Genomic DNA, 20409 nt, shown 5'->3' with positions numbered 1-20409 from the left:
AATAAAAAAATAAATAAAACATGTTTAAAAGTAGCCCTCCAGGCCAACAGGTTGTTCTCAACTTTTACCTAAGGGATTTCAGAAGAGCTGGGATATGATTGGTACCTTGATACAAGGGAGTCAATACTCAGCACTGAGCACAACTTTATCAAGACAGCCATTTACTGATGGTTTAAAACACTGTTAAAAATAGCTATTTGAAATGCTCAAATTCAAGTGTCCAACAAGCACCTGGTATTTAAAGAAAAACTCTTATAACATACAGTATGCCAACATGTTAACAAGCACTACCCTGTTAGCTGTGCTCGGGGCAGATGCCTGAGCAACTGACTTCTTAGTGAGAGGGCTCCCTTGCCTCACGGCTGTCACAACCCAAACAAGAGTGAAGAAAGCGGTAAGTGAAAGGAATAAGGGTAGAAATCAGGCAATTTGGGTCATGTTTCTGAGACCTAATTCACCTAAATGACTGAGAAGCCTGGCACTCCTTAAGCCTGATTTACAGTTTGGAAGTCTCAGTTATCTAACACACATTAACAAGATAAAAGTCACTTAGTTTTTTTTCCCTTTGATTTAGGCTAAAATTTTCAGAAGCATCCAAGTCCCTTCATTGCCAAGTTGCTTTCAGTTCAGCCTGGCAGTTTTGGGAACACCTGCACAGGTCAACAGAACCCCCACCAGTTTTCAGCAAAGCTCTTACAGGAGACAAATGCATTTATAAAGTTTGCACACTAAATTCACAGGAACTCCACTAAAAAAAAACACCCAAAACCTGCTATAAAAATTCACCAGGTACTTGGGACAGGAATAATTGTAGCGTACTGAAAGGTTTTTAAATACAGCTTTCCTCCCCACTGCTCCTCTGGCTACTTGTCAAATCAGTCAGGTGTGCATAGGCTGAAAGAAGTTTCTGCCTATAACCAATGGAGTGGTTAACAGCATCCTCACCAAAACTGGTCTGTTAGAACACCTCCAGTACCACCCTACTTACATGCACGCTTGTCACAAACTGCTACATAGTGTTTCTCTAGCTCAGATTTCTAGAGACTGTAAACTATGTTTTAAAAAGCCAGGGAGGTAGGTGTCTAGTAAAAATGGACGAAAGCAAAGACACAGTTGAAATTGCCATACGTAAGCCTGAAGCTTCATCTTGACATTGCAAGACCTCTTCAGTAGATTATCCTATGCACTACCTGTGCACAGTTAAATACCACACTTCTTAATAATGAAAGAATCAATTCAGGGTCTCTTTGCTTTTTCTATACTTTCTGATTACACTGGAAGCTAAACATGTCATCCCACAGTGATCATGCAATCCAAAACATCACAGCAGAATGCGCAGTCTGGAGGGCAGCCACCTTCCCTCTACAGAGCAGAGCAGCAGCATCCTCACATCAAGTTCCAGTCCACCAAAACTATGGCCTGTTTCCTCATAATGAGAAGCTCCAGGATACTGTTGCTGTTGAGTGCAAATTCGAACTGAAGAAAAATGAAGGCAACCAAGAGCAAAAGAGTTCTCTAGAGCAGAGTCTTGAGGATGTGGGCTACCCTGCAAACACAATTTTGTTCTGAAGCCTTAAAGTGCCCAATGCATCTTCTACTCTTCAGGTACACTTAGCCATCTTGTTGTTCAGAAACAATGAAGCCTGCGTGAGTAAGAGCAAAACACACATCCGTCCACCAGATCCATTCCTCTGCCTGGCAAGTTAAAGCAGAGGTGAAATCCAGGCCAACCATCCTCACGCTTGCCTCGAAGTACAGCAAGACTGCAGTCCAGCTAGACGAGGATTCCCATACTTAAGAGATGCAAGTGTAAGATTTTGTTTTTCTGTATCAACTGTTGCATATATTACCTGAAACCCAGACTGGTATTGCCAGCAATACAGTGTAAAGGAAAACCAAAGTGATCCACATCCAATGGCTTTCTGACAGTCAGGGAAGAATATTCCCATTCCACTCCTCACTGACCACACCCCACTGATCCTCCTAAAGACACCAGCCATTCTAGTATTTCAGCCAAAGTCTGTAACAATTCCTGAGGCTCATCAGTCCCCGCTGCTTTTTGTTACAACAGCAGCATCATTTCCATCAACAGAAATCTCTGCATTTTCATTATTCTTCTCTGCCTTCTTGAACTTCTAAGAATCTTTGAAGTTTGTCATCCAATGCAGCCTGATCACCTCATTTCATTAATAATCTCCTGCGAGTTCTTCTGAAACAAATCCAGGCTGAAGAGTTGAATGCCAAGCAGGTGAGAAAGCTGACTTGTACCAGATGTCTCTATGAGGAATACCGCAAACTCCCCCACTCCAAGTAATCAGCTAACAGGAAAATGCCATCAGCATGTTGCTGTGTTAACAGCGTAAAAGGAAAAGGCAAATGGAAAGACTTAATAGCCCCCTGAAAAGGGGCTCACAATTCAAGCCAACTCCATCCAACCTTTGAGCTTCTCTCATATTCTGATCGTATGATAAAAACAAGAGGAAGGAAAAAAAAAAAAAAAAGAAAAAATAAAAGGGCTGGCAAAATAATTCACCAGCTTTAAGATTTCATCATCTTTAATGGCCTTATTTAGGGAACATTATTCAGACTACTTTTTTCCACCTTTTTGCCCTGCAGGCAGTGAGAAAACACACTTCCCTCCACCAGCAGAATTCCCGGTCACCTAGAACTTGCTTTTCTTCTCTAAGCATCAAGGTTAAGACACTGATGTCAAAACAGCAAAGTGGATTTTGCCATTACTGCTTCAGCTACAGAAGTTTCATGTCTTTTCAACACAAAGCATTTACTTGCAAGTGCTGACATTTTTGTATTCATTTGCTTAGAGGTACAGAGTTGCAGTGTTTTCACATAAAACCATGCTGATGGCTATCACAACCTATGTCCTTTGTAATTCTACCTTTTTAATGCTCCTTTTCGTCCTGAGACCCCATCCACGTCGATCAGTTTTTATGATTTCAGCATCAGGGTAGAGTCTTTTAGTGAAACACTGGTTCTGACATCGCTCTCCCGCTGGGCACACCTGGGGATGGCACTCATACTGCAGCATCCTGTTCAGACACTCTGACTCCAGGCCACAGGGATTCTCATCTGATGGCTTGCAGTTACAGCGAGGGATTTCTGACAGATCAGCTACCTGAATCTGAACCTTCCCTATTACCTTGTTGGACTGTGGAACGAAGCAAAAAAAGAATAAATTGTGAAGACGATGCACAAAGGACACAGACCTAACAGCTTTATTGGAGGGCAATCATCAACTGACACAAGGCGGCAGAACACTGACTACACTGTTGTTTTTCCTCTAGACCCTTCTGAAGGACAGTGTGTCACAACAAGTATACTTTCTGCAGTTCTGCAGCAGAAGCATGGGCTTTTACAGCCTGTAGTTGCCACTCTACTGCTAACTTACCTGGGGACATACACTGTTCAGAGAAGCCAACAGTAAACAATTGAAGAACATTAAAACTCATGACTCTCTCCCCAGTAAAATTACTGGTTCAGGAACTCAAAGCACACAAACCTTGATCAAGTACATCACTGGGATTTCTTCCAACTAAAATAAAAAAAATTAAAAGGGACACCACCAAGTCCTGTGCGTCCAAAACTGCTGCAGTCTGCTGTAGGATGAGCAGTCAGTATATTCTTACTACTGCTGAGGTCAGTGTTAAAGTTCAGTGAATTGCAATAGCCAGCATGTATCTAAGACACTTAAGATGAGCTTGCAAACCAGCAAAATTCTACCCTAGGTAAAAGTGTTCTTCAGCTGCTAACTCTCTCATGAATACAGTACCATAGAACATTTTAGCACAGTAAGACAGACAAAATATTCTTGCAAAGCACAGCAAAATGACTTATTTGAACTTCCTTAAGCTCAAATTGTTGCAAATACCGGTTTAAATGCATAGCTTATTCATGCATAGAATAAAAATAGGAAAGAAGCCAACTCACTTTAATGTGTTTATAAGGTGGAGGCTTCCTTGAATTCCTTTCAATTTCTAATGCTTCTTTGCTTTCTCTTTGTGCTTTCAGCTCCTGGAAGCGCCTTGCTGCTTCTTCAAGTGCTGTGTAAGGGAGTTCAAAATAGAAAGAAATTAGCACCAGCTGCTGTTAATCAAATATATACACATATGTATTTATTTTTTTAAAAAAGCTAGGAATAGAGCTCTATAAGCAAAAACACAAGGTAAAAATGAGTTATTGCAGTATATAATGAATCTATCATCAGGTACCTTTCAGTAGGTACTGAACAATGATCCCATGCAGCAGAGCCCAAGCTCCATCTTAACATTTCCCAGTTTGTGGAAGAAATGAACTTGCCCACAACAGTACACAATGAGTAGGCACTTAAAGAAACATTTTTATCTGCAGTCAAGGGATCTGCATAATGTTTGCAATTTTACGTGAACACAGAACACTAGTCACATAATATTCCCATGCAGGTTAAGTGGTGATGGAGACACAAACACGTGGAATTTTTGTCATAAACCACTATAAACTTTGTTTGATTTTACCTTTCTTGAAGGTCTTGTTAATACTAGTTTGCCCCTCAGCAAAGCTTTTATCTCCTTCAACATAAGGGAAAACTCTGCCCTGGTGTACCCAATAGTAGTCATGTGAACCAAAGAAAAATACTGGGAAGTCCCCGATATCATGTTTGAGGCCCTGTATGTTGAGAGGCACAGACCTGGGATTGCAGATCTCTGCTGGCCACCACCTGAAAAGTAGGGGGGGGGGGGGGAAAAGGAAAATATAAGTTCCCTGAACCACAGCCTTAGCTTCCGAGTTTGCCTAACTGGATTGAGAAATAAAAGCCAGTTTTCCTTTCTTAAAGAAATGAACTCCTTCCTTATGCAATCAAGGCTCCCGCTGGCAATACTTGGGAAGCACTGTGCAAAACACAAGAGAAGTTCTTACTCAAAGTTTTGGAAAAGCCTTTTAAGAACATATGTGGCATGAGAGCCGGTTTCTAAGATCACCTATAAATGCTTGTATTCCTGCAAGTGACTAACAGCAAACACAAGCTAGGACATCTTGGTTCTTTAAGACAGCCTCTGGTTTTCCATATCGTTATTATGCTGTATAAAGCAAATGTAAGCACAATCAAGTATACATCATTGCTTGGAAAAAGCAGGAGAATTTAATTTCAAATGTAACATTGATGTCTGACACAAAGCAGATTAATTACTGTATTTCTAGTTCTTGTTTATGAAGACTGAGCTGCTCTGAGTTATCTTCCTGTAATTCTACAGTACATTAAAAACATCCAAAGCATTAAAAACCAAAAATTGCAGACTTGCCTGTAATTTCCAAGCTTGACCCAAACGATCTGCTTGTAACGTAGCTTCTTGCCAGCTTTACAGTCATTGCAATTCCAGCATCCTTCAGGCATTTCTATGTTGAGACACTCAGGGTGAAAGGAAGCTGGGCAGGATTCACAGCACAACAGTTTTCCACCTTTAAACAAAGAAACCCTGCTTTGTTTATAGAAGTAAGGATTTGCTTCTCCCTGTGCACAGCAATTGACATTCATTTTAAATCGTCTGTTCTACATTCTCATTTGCCCCACAGAAAAAAATGGCAGAAGAAAGGGATCAAGTCAAAGTAAACAATGTTGGTTAAAAAAAAAAACCAACTGTGCAGCACAATCCTCTAATGTGCCAGCTGTGGCTCTTAACAGCATCAAAGATACACAAAAAAGCAGCTGAGTATTTTTTAAACATGAAGCAAGTTGGCAGAAGCAGCAACATTCCCAAAGGAAGCCTTCATCTGAAAGTAGTGCCACTAGGTTTTGTTTCTTTGGTGATGACCAAAACTGGTTTATTTCTTTGGTGACAGCCAAAACAATGACAAAACCCCAAATTTTTAAGAATGACTTTTTCAATCAACATTGCTATGACTGAATCCCCCAGCAATCCGTTAGTGTGCATGGAAACCCCCCGGAGCCTATAGGTTGATCAATGCTTTTCTGTACCAAGGACATTATAAAGGAATTGTAATAAGTGTGTTTATTCCACAAAAAGAAAAGTTTGCCAGTATGAGCACAGTAAATAATGCAGAATGAGACATCACCCAAGTTGTCCCCATCCCAAAAGCTGCTTTTGCGCACAAAGGAAATCTTAGCGCAGTGGTTCACATTAATTTCTGAAGTTCACACTTATTTGGACAAAAGTTGTTTTGGCTGGCTTGTATTTTGGCAGATGTATTAAACGTGGAGAGCCACAGCACATCTTTAAGCCACCCTCAGCAAACAAGGCAGCTCATACAATAAGACTGGAAACATTACACATATTGTAGTATTTTATATAAGTATAAAAAATATATATATACACACACTTTTATAGCTATATAAATTTTTGAAAAATTAACAAGTTTGTGTGTCTCAAATTCTGGGAGAGACTTGAGAGTATTTAAAGCAATTTTCAATTACAGTATCAAAAGTGTGAATGGTAACTTTCAAACATTTATCAGAAAATCTTGTCCACCTATAGACTTTCAAAAAGATCATTGCATTAACTGTTTGTTGCATGTCACAATAAGCATTCCTTAAACAAATCTGTTGCATGACCAATACTGTATTTCCTCTGCTAAAAACCAGTAAAATCCATCCATATGGATTTTCCAGAACCCCCCAAACCCATAATAAAATTTTAAAAGTTAAAATATTTTTTTGCAAATGTTATTTCAGAGGAAATACAGACCCAGTGTAAATTACTGAAACACTATCCAACATGGTAAAATGCTGAGAGATGCAAAAAAAAAAAAAAAAAAAAAAAAGTTCAAACAAAATCAAACAAAACTTTCAGTGCTAAGCAAGAAAAAAACCCAACACTTTGCTCTCAGGATGCATTAGTAAAATATTGCTCAAGCTAAGCAGAGGGCTCAAAATAATTTTTGTTTTCAGGAATTACAGGAACTACTGAAAGCCATCAACCTAGCAACGTTCAAAATAACCTAACTTTAGAATGGTTAATTAGGCACCATTTCTGAACACTCCTGGGAAATCAAATTTCTGTGGGGAATAAAATATTACATCTGAGTATTTTATACAGACAACAGTTATCTCCCCATGAGGTATTCTGAGATGCTACAGCACCACCCACACCAGAATGAAGTGACCTCTCTCCTCTGGAGCTGAGGGGTTTCTGCACAGGACAGAAAGCCCGTCCACCCGTGATCCAGCATCTCCTGCCATTCCTACGTGCGGCGCTGCTTCAGAAAGCAAGTACCTGTCCTGCGAGGAGGGGAAGGAGCACTGGCTGTCCCATGCTAGCAGAGGTGGAACATGAGGCCCGAGGGCTAATGGACACATACGCAGGCAAAATCTCACTGCCTTCCCCCTTCGGCCGCCCTCTGGATGGACACAGTACCCACCCTCATTCAACCTGAAAAATCCTTTCTTCTCTCAGGCTCTGCATAAGCTACCTAGAAGGTCTGAAACAGAACATCCCCCCTATACTTCCATACATAAAATCAATTTAAGAAGCTGTTTTACATCACCCTGGTAAGTACTGAACTGCAACAGTATCAAGCTCTATTTGCCTCCTCTTCACATTACTGTGTAAATAGCTTCTCTGAAGCTGGAATAGCCTAGGCCAGATACAAAATGATTTAACCTCTTTCAAGGAGAATTTAGTGACAGCAATTATTTTAAGCCCTTTTGTAATAAAAAAAAGTTGCCAACAACATGAACACACGCTCACAATAATCAATGAGTGAAGTTTACTGAAAAGCAATAAGTGGTGCTTGACAAGCAGACATTTCTCATTTGATTTAAAGAGAGAGAAATAATAGAAAAAGCGAAAGTAAATTAAAGAGAAAGAAACTATTTTGGTTACCTTTCTCACATTTCTTTTTGGAAGCTGACGAAGGAGGAGGAATCATAGGTAATTTCATCAACTCAGCACGATTTGATTCATTCAGTAGGTAGTGGGACTTATAGGCATATGAACTGAACAGGGGGTCTGAATGATCCTGCACTACCAACCCTATACGAAACAAACAGAAAGAGATGAGTTGCAATGAAACTACCCATGATTCCATAAAGGAGAAAATAAAATAAATCAAATGAACACCTCTAATGCATATGTGTGTGAATGGAAAAAAGATAAAACGAAGAAAAAGAAAAGTCTGACAGAAAGTTTCTTCGCTAAGAAAGAGGTTATGTATTGGAGAGACTGAATTAAACTTAACTGGAAAAACTTAGGATGAATAAACTGCTACTAAGTGGAATTTTAGTTGTGCTTTTACTCTTAATTTGTGCATTTACAGAAAAGCACAAGAAAAGCAAAGAATTTTAAAGCTGTGTGATCCACCCTCCCTCCCAAATGAAAAAAGCAAGCTAATGTGAAGAGCTGGGGGATGATGGTCACTGCATCAAAGGTCATGCTGATAGCTGGGGCTACAAGCTGAAAAAGCAGATGTAGTATACAAGAACTCACCACCCCATTTACCACAAACCTATCTCCCAGATACTATCTATGAAAGTGTTTTGCCTTTATAGTTGCATTGGAAAAAAATAACAAGAGGGGTCAGTGATTCTGCAAGGCACCAGAGGGGAAAGAACAGATGAAAGTTCTGCCCTATGCTGTTTGGTTTTAAGTAAAGCTCCACCAACCCTGCCCTCCCACTGCTGCTTTGGAGCAGTCAAGCACTCTATTCTCCTACATGCCTTTTCTCCAAACGATGTGTCTGGATTTCTCTGTCTTTCTCCACCAAGAAGAGTTTTCCCTCATTGCTCCAAAGAGCCAGGCAGCCCCAGTGGGAGCCCCATAGCTACAGATCAGAAGCATTTGGCCAGAGATTCATGGGAAGAGCAGAGCAAGTGGGACCCAAAGAAACAGAGAAGATGAGCTACCAAGACAGCCACCAATTCTTTCCCTTGTGGGACACACGCAGAGCTGAGTGCTGTAGAGAAGCTTTTGAAATGGGGTGCCTAAAAAACTGCTGTAAGGAGAATGTCATCAGCCTACCTGGAAAACATGTCCTTGGGAGGATTCATAAAACAAGTATGACCTACACATGCAATTAGGTGAACTATAACGTGCTTAATGCCAGATATTCCAGGAAGGTGAATAAGAAGTCTTAAAATATACCGTACTTCAAGTACCTCATGATATGCAAGTTTGTATATTTTATAATTGTCTCATATCTACATTTTGTCACTTCAGTAATGCTTTGCATCTAAGCACAAAGTCTCTCCTTCTGGTATCAGCTACAGCTAATTAAATAACCATTCTCACACAGAGATGCCCAAGTATTTCTAAAGCATTCAGTTCCCCATTTCTTTCTGAGCAGGTACTGTCAGTGCTCCTGCCACAGATGCTGTCCTCACCTTATGTCCCTCATGCTGACCACATATGACTAGACAGGACTCAAATCAACCCATCCAGGGGAGTTTGCTAAATGTAAACCTTGCACAATCTTTCGTCGGTGAAGCACACTGGCTCCTGATTCCAGCTATGCCTAGTAGAAACAAACCCCACAAAAATTTTCTAGTAGAACAAGTACATAGCTGCTGTAAAATACAGAGGATTCAGTCAGTGGTAGCAGTTTATAACTTTTCAAGTTCTCAGAACTAAAATTCAGAGACTATAAAGGACAGGAAATCCCATCTGCTGGGGTTCAGTGGTTACTTATATTGCCAGGAGAAAATACAGACTTCTGTAGTTTCATCTCTGATGAAGCCAGATTCAGGTATAAACAGAATTACTAAAACAATGTCAAATCAATTAAAAAACAAAAAAGCATGAAAGTTTTCTTCTGCACTTCATTTATTTTTTAGAGATAAATGCATGTCTGCATCTTCAGCAAGCATAAAACTCCTTTACTGTAATTCAGTTTTGGAACTCTACTCCTAAATTTTCATTCCTGTGATGTATATACAAGATGGATACCAAATAGCAGGTACTCCTTTTCACAAAGCTTTTAAATAGGTTTTACCCAGGACAAGTAGGAGGCCTCTATTTTACACCTTTGTGTCACAGAATTCTCAAGGAGATTCACCTTCATACGTATCTGTAACAAACTACTACAGATTTATAATCTATGTAGTACATAGATTATACAAGTACATTCTATGATATTTAGATCTTAACTCAGCTTCAGGCATCGGTAGTAGCTGGCCACAGGTTTAATGAAGTACAACTTCAAAGAAATTTATTTAGCTGGTTTGTATAATGCCATGAATTTTGATACTACAGCTTAACAGTGTTTTGAAATTGGTAGAAAACAAAATATTTAGGATAAGCTCAACGGCAGAAGCCTGCCGTTGCTTTCCATTCACATCTCAGTATAAACACAGCTTTGATAACCAAGATCAGCAACACTCGCATCAGCACGGTGCTCTGACAACTAAGATCCCATGACCTACCTCATGTAGGAGCAGGACAAGACATCATCCTACTGTACAGAATTCTTCACGTAAATACTTACAGGGGCAGACTAAAGCCACCATTGGACCTTGCTAAGAGACATTTCTAATCTGACATTCAAACCAGGGAAGATCCACAGAAACTCTTCTGTCATAAACCTCTATCTGATCCTGGTACCAGACTGACTCCAGACAACTGAGATAGAAAACATAAACCCAAAGTGCTGAAAATATTATGGAACTGCTCCACCCACCAGAGAAATTGTTTTTAATGACCCTACTCTAGCTCTAGAAAACAAACAACTTCTTTCCACTTATTTATGTTGGACTTTTGGGTGTAAGAATTGGTTAAATTAATAATATTGAAGGATAGGTATTCATTGTTCTCAGAGTTCACGTCTGACGCAGAATGCCCCAACACACCTGTCTGCTAACAGAATGCTACATCACACATTTTCAGCTAGCTCTATTTCAAAGAGACAGCAACTGGCTTGGTTTTGTTGTTCAGACCCTGCATTTGTACATGCAATACTACTTATCAACCAAAATTAAACACCAAACATATATAGGGCTACCTAAGAACCTAAAATAAGAGACCATAAAGACACATACTATGTCAGATTTGCATGTGTACATCTGTGCAATGCTGATGTCACATGTCACATGTTGGGGTGGCCCCAAAATGTTTAAATAAGCCCACAAAAGGAGAAACACTGAACTATGTTGTAAACATCTTTTTATATGTTCAGAGGACCTTTTTTAAAGCTCAGTCTAAAACTTACTGTTTCTCTCTGAGCTTCTGAAGTGTTGTTTTTTTTTTTTAATTTTATTTAAACTCAATCCTTTGTGATGGCTCCTAAATTACTTGGGAAAGAGGAAAGTGGAAGAAAAGACAGAGGTAGAAAGGAAGTAGTTCTGGCACCATCTTTTTCTTCCTATTCAGACATCTTTACTACTCTGCTCTTGCAAATTCAAGGCAATCTTCCCATACTAAACCTCCAACTGAATGAACACAGGTGCAAACAAGTAACTTCAAACACTTTCACTTCCTTATTAGTGGCTTTCAAAGCTGCTAAGAAGAATACATCCAACATAAACTTCCGAAATGCTGTATAAGACACATATTATTATTAAAACACCTAACCATGTCACTTGGATTAATCTGAGAGAACAAAGGTATTTTTGCATTATGAGACTAAAGCAACTGATGCACTGAAACTTTTCAACCTGCTATTTGACAGAAGACTAGTGACTTAAGAGCCATAAAAGCAACAAGTTGGGGGGGGGGGGGGGCGACACTGAGGGGGAAGGAAAAAGAAAAGAGAACTTTGGCATATGGAAAATCCCAGCATGAAACCTGTTTATACAGTATTGCGAATGGTTTTGTTTCAAAGTTCTCAAATGTGATGGTAGTTCTAAATCAAAATTAACTTTGCTAGTTCATGAGTAAATCCTTTCAGCCTTACAAATTTAAACAGTTTTAAGTTTGTGAGTGGTGAAAGAATCCCCTTCTGCTTAACTGACAGTGATTAGTAACACAAGCATCCCTTCTCAGCTTGCAATGGCTGAAACTGGGGGCTTGGCATCCACTTTTTCCTACTGGCAAAACAAGTAGGCCTTCTGAGCACCTATCGCTGTTTCTGAATATCGAATATTATGGACCAAAATAGCAAGTGGAAGTCTCATGAGAACTCTCGACAAAAAAAAAAAAAAAAAAAAAAAAATCACCACAGGCAGCATTTAAATCCCAGAGAGCCCTAAGGGAGGGGTTCTTTATGCAATACATTATTTTTAATCACTAAACTGCACAAGTGACCACAGAACTATAGAACAGGGGAAAAAACAAGCGTGCTCACCTCTTGCACAAACGAAACAAAAGCCTACATTTACAGCTGATGAGGAGTGATTCCTTTTGGAATGGTTACTACAGATGAGAATGTGGGATGACACAAACAAGCTTCCTGCAGCAATACAGCCATCTCCTGAGTGATAGGCAATGGGACATCTGAAACATCTCACCATGCGACCTGTTTAATACAAATGCAGAAAAATGCACCATGTCACCCTGGAGTCAGGATATGGCAGAAGACACCACAGACAGATGCAAGGCTGTTTTTTATTCCAATCAGAGTACTAGATTAAAAACAAACATTCACATTTTAAAAAAAAGTTTCAGAAAAGTTAACTCTTAACTTTCACTTTAAAACTCTGTTGAGAAAAAATACATGGTTTTAATTATTCTAGAGTCTACTTGTTTTGTTTAAATATTTTGGTTAATTTCTAAAAGGATTTTTTCTTGAAAAAAAATTGTTCCACAGGCCACTATCAACTACCTTCTAAAAAACCCCATTCCTTGGCCTTGCACTACTAACCCTAGGCTTCTAAACCCAGCAACAAAAGATGACTTTAAGTGTTGCGGATCCAGCTATACTTCAACAGTGGTCTCAGGCTGCCAGCTGTCTTCCTACCCATGACAGACTGAAGATAATGACCTCATTAAGAAGGAAACCCTTGTTCCTTGCCGCACACCGCATCACAGACAGTAGAGTTATAGTCATGGTTATTGTGATGATGCATTTGGGTTTCCTCATGCTGTGCAAAGCCAGCTCTGTTCTCACCTTTGCTTGCTTTGTGAATATCCTTATCCATTGAGCAGGCAGTACAGCAATGCTGTGGGCAACGAAACCCTCGCGACTCAAACAGAGCAGTGGCAAACTTGCGAACACAGGCCTCATGATAAAATTTACCGCACGTGTTGACAGAACAGCGCTTCACATCTTTGCCAGGAAGTTTGCACGAAAAGCACGTATGTTCTCCTTGTAAAAGAAGGAATAAGGAAGCCCAACTGTAACAGCCAGTTCTTCGAGATACAGATGTTGTTAAAAAGCATTCTGAAGCAAAGTTACACTGGTTTGAGCAACACAGGCTCCTTCCCTTCACATGGGTAAGTTGGTTACTATAATCCACAATAACTATGCAATTCCCGTTTAGATAAAAGTCCCTTATTCTGAGTAAAACTCTAAGCAGTTTATTTATATTTTTTTCTTACAAGGTACTTGGAAAATGAGAATCTGGCCTCAGGGGTTAAAAAAAGTAACAGAATAACCCAAACCCACAGTTAGAACACAGACACTTACCATCACAGTTTGCTCTGACCAGAATATGGCTCCCCAGCAGGGTAGGCAATCCCGCCCAGTTTTTCAGACACAGGAAGGCACTCACCGTTTTTACACTCAGTGCAGATGAACTTCTCGTCAGGCATTGACTTCAGGCCAAGACACTCCATATGAAAGACGCTGCAACACTCGCCCTCGCAGGACACCAGAGACTCGCCAGAGGTCTCGCAGATCTTAAACAAGCAGACAGCTAATCAGAGAACAAAGGGTATCTGACATACTTCAATGCAAATGACTACCGGGTGTTAACGAAGAATAGAAACTGGCTGAAATCTTCTCAGAGCTAGGATAGGCAGGAGAACTGGCCTACGTCCCACAGCAGACCTGGTAAGTCTCTGGGCTGAAGACAACCCAAGCACTTTCAACACCTTGCTCTCACAACAGCGTGAGCCTGGACAGAGATAGGAGAGGCACTACATGATCCATCTGAACTCCTCTTTCTCATGCACCCGAAGACAAGAGCAGCTTGTTCCCTTACTATTGATCAGGGAACTGGCCAGAAGATTCCAGGATTTTTCCTCCAAAATACTGGAAAATTCTCACTCTGCCCTATCCTGAAAGACCATCTGGAATCTTCAAATGGGGCAGAAAATGACATCTACATCTTCTACTTATGCTAGCAAGTATGGATTAATTACTACTTTCTAGCTTTTGAGCTTTCTAGCATGCAGGACAGCTTATGAATCATTTCTGGGGCAAAAACTCTTAAGAGCTTTGATATTTTCTCTGGAGATGTCAAATTATGAGACATGGTTAAAACAAAGTAGTGCAATTTGAAAAGTTTTGTCAGCTCAAACTAATAGAAATGGATGATACATCTTTAGCATTTGTTTCTTGTCATTACCATCATTTACCTGACAAACAGTGTCTTTTTTATTTGTTCCAGTTCCTCTCCTGGATAAGCTAGAGTCTACCGACTGCACATCAGAAGCATCAGCATCGGCGGTAGCTGATGGGCTGTCTGAACGTTTTCCAAAACTACCCTACAAAGAGGAAAAATCCAAGGCACTCAAACAAGACACTTCCAAAGGACAACCACATTGTGAAAAAATATTTGTCACCACTGATTAAAGATCATTATGTCAAGAGATACAGGAGTCCCTGAAAGTTGCTGAATTTCATTAGAATGGTACCAGAAGTGCTGCCTTCTTGACATCTCTTTTTACCTGTGCAAGCAAAAACCCATAAAGATAGCTTATTTTTTCCAGACACCTCTCAGTTTGACACCACCACACAGCAGCACCCCACAATTCCCACAAAACCTCAGAACCTAACAACCTACCAAAGAGCAGAGTCAGTGACCTAAACTAATGTTTTGCCAGACAACGAAGCAGGAAAAATTCATAAAGAAAGGCTGCGTCTTTTTTTATATCAATACAATGGAGGAGATTAGAAAGAAAAAGATGAGGCTTTATTTTTTAGACAATAGAAGACATGAAATTTGTCGAAAATACAGGGTGCATGTATTTAGACGTAGGCAACTGAAAAGCTTATTATTATACTGGCAGATAAACAAACAAGTCCCTGTGAGAAACAATGTGCCTTTACCTGTAAATCATTAAGTCCTCTTGAATCAGAGTCAGATGTATCTCTGTAAGCTGAGCTAGTCAGTTCTACATCAGTTGAGGCACGACTCCTTTTCTTTAAAGGCTTACAAGAATCTGAAATCTCGCTGGCACCTTAACACAACATACTAAAATTAGTTTTAATGTATGTTCTCAACTTTTTGCTTAAAACTAACAAACAAAAAAGAAAGATGAGAGAGAGCCTGAAACTGTACTTTAGCTGCTAGACTTAATTTTCAGTTTGCAAGTTTGATACTAGTTTAACTCTCCCTGAAAAGCTAATTAACCGAAAACCACCTCAGGAAGACCTTCTGCCAAGTTTCGGAACATGCTGACATAGTGGAGGAAGCTACTAAATTGTCTGTATCAGAAGATAAACCCTTAGGAGATTACCTCTTCATCATTGATCTTTAATATATGGCTAAGCAAATATTTTTTTTTTTCTTCTAAGAAACATCCAGAAGGACTTCTATTGTGTGCTTACAGCACATTAACAAACACTATCTTTCCAACTAGCAACGTACAAACGCCACCACCCCACACCCCAAAAACCCTCACATGATAAATTAAAATCAGCATCTATCACGATCACCACCAGAAAGCATTAAGACCTCTGCAGTTTACATAGAATGAAAACCATTGCCGAAGTGTGATGAGCCAGGCAGTTTTAATAGTTTATTTTCGTATGTAACTCACCTTTCTGCAATCCTGTCTTCACTGCTGTCAGTGGAACCATTTCAACCTGTTTGAATAGGAAAATCCATAATTAAAACCAGAGGAATTTTTCTCCCTAGTATTAAAAAGAAAACATTTAAGTTTAAGCGGTTAGCATCTCTGAACTCAGATGTAGTCTGTCATCCCCTTCTTAGTGTCAGCCTTCGTGTCCTGTTGGATTTAATCCTAGCTGCCTACGCTGAATGCCAGGAGACAAGGCAGCCATACGTTCACTAGCAAGGTCCTTTCCAATCACTCCCTTTGGGCATGAAGATGACAGCAAAGCTTTATCCGTGTCCAGCAGGCAGGAGCGGGGTTTGTTTTGACAGCCAACCCTGATGCTTTTGTAAAACCCCACACCTGTGTAAGCACAAGTTCCCCTTAACAGTATGACACTCAGGTTAGTGAGACACTGAATGCATTGCCACTTAAGGCACTTCCACCAAGCATGCACTCTCGAGCTCCTGGGAACGGACTTTCTCTCTGTATAGAGTGCTGCAAGGCACCCAGCGACGGCGAGCCGGACTTGGCACACAGCATTGCAGAGCTCTATACAGCTGGAAACTCAATGTCAGTACACACTTAAGCAGACAAGTTTACAATCTTGCAAAAGCGCTTCCAAGTTCTCGATCGTGTATCAGAAGGGTAAGTTTAGAAACTGTTCTGCCAATGTGCATGTAACACGAGAGAATTTGGCGACTGTATAATAATTCTAGAAGAATGCTGTTGCCTAATATCCTGTTTTTAAGGTTAAGAATTACAAGTTATTGCTTTACAATGTGGTTACATATGCATGTAGAAACACATTTAGTAAATATTTAAGGATTATTCTATAATTTTTTTAAAAAATATTTTATTTTGTTGTACAATAGGTAAAAACATACAATAGAAGGATTTGTATAGGATACATTTCGTAATACAAATATAAAATCTAAACAATCACTTTTATTTCTCCACTAGTCACTGTAACAGTAGCATTAACATTTTGTTTTTCCCATTAACTGTACTTGTTCCAGTTATAATTTTATACCAAGTTGTTGCAGACTAATTTGGGAATCAGTTGCAAGAAAACTTGACTTTGGGTAACAAATATTGTTGCATAATTGTAAGAAGTTAGTAAGATTTTTTTTTTTTTAATATAACTTAATACATTCAAGGTTATGCGCATTACAGTGCATCTGTGTTTAAATTTTAGTCATATACTTTTCCTGAGAAAAGCACTTTAATGTTCATAGTCTTAGTTAGCTAGATAATATAAGCAAGCAAAGCTAACTGGGATCCATGAAGTTCATATTGTTGGTTCTTATACCTTTGTTAAATTAGGAAACATTTACAAACATAAAATAACTCATTTGAAAATAGGGAGGCTGCAACACCTCATGACAAGAGGCTTAAGAGACTATGTCAGAGATCTTGTGTCCAACAAGTTGCTTTAAAGCTTCAGCAAGAAACTTTCTAGATCTAGAGCATTTTTCTGCTGAACACACATGTAAATACTATGGCATCAAAAGAAAAATATGAAAAAAAAAAGCGCACAACTGGGTCCACTTTCAATCTCTGAAGTGAATGAAGTGCAAAACAAAGCATAAAGGGCAAAGAATAAATTAAAGTAGAAGAGATAAAAACAATTTTCCCCCTTCCCATATAAATCATTAGCCTGACTGTCCCTTTTAAAAAACTCTCACTGGTAAAAGCTATGCTATGAAACATTTTATACAAAAATTTCAAGTGGAGAGGCCCTTGAAGAGAGAGAATCAACCATGTAAGGAAAAGAACCAACAACTTTGACAAACTTGTTAAAAGACGTGTATTCAGTTTTTAATATTAATGTCCATCCACTGAACTTTCCTACTCATTTCCATGTAGAATTTTTATAACTTTTTTTAAAGCAACAACATTTGTCTGTCTGACATCCAGATTAAAGGAATGCCCTGTACATGTTAGATCTACTTAAGGAAAAAAAAAAGTATAGCCCAGAAGATCTGTTTTGCTGATGTCTGCCAACATGAGTCTGACTATTCATCTTTAAATTAAATCATTCTTAAAGTCCATTTTCAAAAGTGGTCAGATTAATCAGTCTAACTTCATTTGAAAAACAAAACCTCAACACAAACCAGCAGCTAAATCAAGAGCAAAAGGAAGGAACCTGGTGGCAATTCCATCAAATAGAAATTACTGAAACAAAATCATTTTGCTCATAACAGAAATCTCAAAGTAAACATGGCAGGTTCATTAGGAGTCTTGCATCATTGAGTTCCCATTTTCCATAGCCTGACTGATACTGTGAAGATGCCAGTAGCAGAGTCACAGCAATGGTATTGACAAGGGGATTTCATGAAGGATAGTCCAAAACGAAACCCGATGGGGAAAAAATGGAGAAAAATAAAAAGGCACCAATATAAGCCACAACATTTATGAATACAATATATTTTAACTCTCTACATGGAGGAAGCCAACCTGCTCCTTTTTGATCTTCTTCTTTGGCACAACTTCAGTGGATTTCTCAGACTCTGAGCGGGTTCGAATCGATCTTCTCTGTTGCTTCTTTTCTACAGAACCTGAAGAAGGAAAAAGGTTTCCATTATACAATTCCTTGTATTTCTGAGGTACAGCAAGATGTTCACCACCAAATTAACAGATAAAGTAACGAAACCAAGACTTTTTCCTCTTTTGAATGTTTTATTTTTAAGTTCAGTTCCAAGCTATTTGCCAACTGGTGCTGTGGTTGCAGACAACATGTTCTGATTCCATTGACAAAGAGATCAGCTTCAGAAAAAAAAAAGAAAAAAAAAGACACCAGTAACAGAGCGAAACAAAGAGCTGGAATCCAGTTTAGGACAAACAGATTTTCGTAACACACCTCTAGGGCACAGTCTTCACTTTGGTTAATTTTTAACCAAACAGTCCATCTTTGGTGTTTATGGGAACGTATCCACAACCAACTTCTTGAACTAAAACAAGCTAGAAATTTAAGATGCAAAACACAGCTTCCAAGTTTTCACTCCACACACCGGTTCTGTGCCCCTGCTCTGCAGGGGATATGGCCTTCTATCAGAACTGGCTAGCACAAAAATCTTAAAAGCAAAATCCATGCTATAACACAGGCCACCAATACAAAATGTGAATGCTCAAGTAAAGATTGAGAGGTGAAGAAAAACTCAGCACAACAGAAGCAGTGATCGTGACGTGTTATTATAATTAATGAAAGTGAAAAACAAGTGTTTGAAAATATTACCATGGAGAACAAACTCAGATTAACGAAGGTTATTATGACATTTCAAGAGACGAAGTAGGAGCTACTGGGTTTTTGACAACTGAAGCTGGCAAAATCAGAAGACCTTTCTATGCTATAGTATCTCCAAAAAGAGCATATTGAGAAACATGTACACAACACTTAACACCATGTGCAACTTTTGAAACGAAGTACACACCTAGAGCTGTGCTGACGGAAAACTGGAATTTGAAGATTTACAACTATCTGTTGTGAAGCACTATTCTTGTTTTTTGGTTTTGGGTGTTTCAAGTAAAGATGACATGAATATAAAATAGTTTGTGTTCTTCCAAGCAAAATGCAAATTCTTGGGACTGGGAATTAGCTTACTGTGCCAGACAGATATGCTGTTAGAAGTTGTAAAGCTGCATCTTCTTGTTAGGAGGTAAAGTATCTAAAAAGACAGGCAGGCTGTAATCAGATACTGAAAGAAAGCCTTTCAAAAGGACTCCGGGGGGTGGGGAGTAGAAAAAAAAAAATTAATCTTGATTAATCAGATAAGCATTTCTATCAAGGTTGCATGGCTCAGGAATATCTCAGTAACTAAACTTCCCAGTTGAAAAAGTTGTCGTTTTATAATAACTGCATTCTTGAGGGGACAAAAGTTAACTGTTTTTCTTCAAGGAGGAAAAAGGGTTTACAGCATAATAACTAATTAATAATAGCAATGAGTTATTATTAAGTCAGACATTAATAACTCAGCGCAACATCCTTCATGTTAGCACACGTGTAACTTTTGGTTCCAATAAGCTACACCCTTTGAGACACACACACACCAGGGGCCATCTTTTGTCACCTTTGTGTTCGGCCAAAATACTCTGAAGCAGCTTAAAGTAAATTTGAGCAAGTGTGACCAAACAGTTAATTTGAACAATAATGTATTTTCTCCCTGTGCTGCCCCACTGTAGTAAAGGAAATAAGATGCAGACCCTGTATCGGGGAGAAACCTCCAGAATCAGCGCATCTAATATTGGCTGAAAGCAACAGTGATCCAATGCAACAGGCACTTTTTCCTCTTCCCGCTCTCCAAGGATCCAGTGCATCACCTCCACAATGCTCCTATCCCGTCTTCATGCATATTTTGATCCACAGCTTCAGGACAGATTTCGGACCAGCAATCTACCTCTCTACTGGCCCGGTCAGGTCAGGTTAACCCTGTTTTCAGCTGTATGTGGAGACCAGAGGCACTATGAATTCTCATAGTTGTTCTCTTATCAGATTTCAAGTTACAGAATTATTTTCCCAGCATTATGGAATTCTGTATATCTAACTGCAGGTTATTAATAAGGACTCCCAGAGTCATTCTGTAAAATACTT

The 20409-nt window shown here is 39.2% G+C and overlaps 1 protein-coding gene across 7 annotated transcripts in view; it reads right to left on the bottom strand.

Moving 5' to 3' along the window:
- The window catches only part of NSD3 (nuclear receptor binding SET domain protein 3), a 52152-nt gene that overhangs the window by 9254 nt on the left and 22489 nt on the right, over window positions 1–20409 (bottom strand). For 5 of the 7 annotated variants that reach the window (XM_027781148.2, XM_055820074.1, XM_027781149.2 and 2 more), the window contains exons 8-19: window positions 18279–18379; window positions 15804–15849; window positions 15091–15221; window positions 14397–14525; window positions 13589–13715; window positions 12985–13182; window positions 12223–12393; window positions 7833–7982; window positions 5295–5451; window positions 4509–4711; window positions 3946–4058; window positions 2897–3166 (exon numbers count right to left, since the gene is read on the bottom strand). In XM_027781148.2, the coding sequence (XP_027636949.1) occupies window positions 2897–3166; window positions 3946–4058; window positions 4509–4711; window positions 5295–5451; window positions 7833–7982; window positions 12223–12393; window positions 12985–13182; window positions 13589–13715; window positions 14397–14525; window positions 15091–15221; window positions 15804–15849; window positions 18279–18379 (1796 nt within the window). Of the gene's footprint in view, window positions 1–2896; window positions 3167–3945; window positions 4059–4508; window positions 4712–5294; window positions 5452–7832; window positions 7983–12222; window positions 12394–12984; window positions 13183–13588; window positions 13716–14396; window positions 14526–15090; window positions 15222–15803; window positions 15850–18278; window positions 18380–20409 lie in introns of those variants that run through there. The other 2 variants (XR_008750035.1, XM_055820077.1) reach the window with 2 other exon arrangements.

This window comes from Falco peregrinus, chromosome 17 (assembly GCF_023634155.1).
Source record: "Falco peregrinus isolate bFalPer1 chromosome 17, bFalPer1.pri, whole genome shotgun sequence".
NCBI lineage: Eukaryota > Metazoa > Chordata > Aves > Falconiformes > Falconidae > Falco > Falco peregrinus.
Note: the sequence above shows the minus strand (reverse complement) of the source record. Positions and strands in the feature narration are given on the sequence as shown.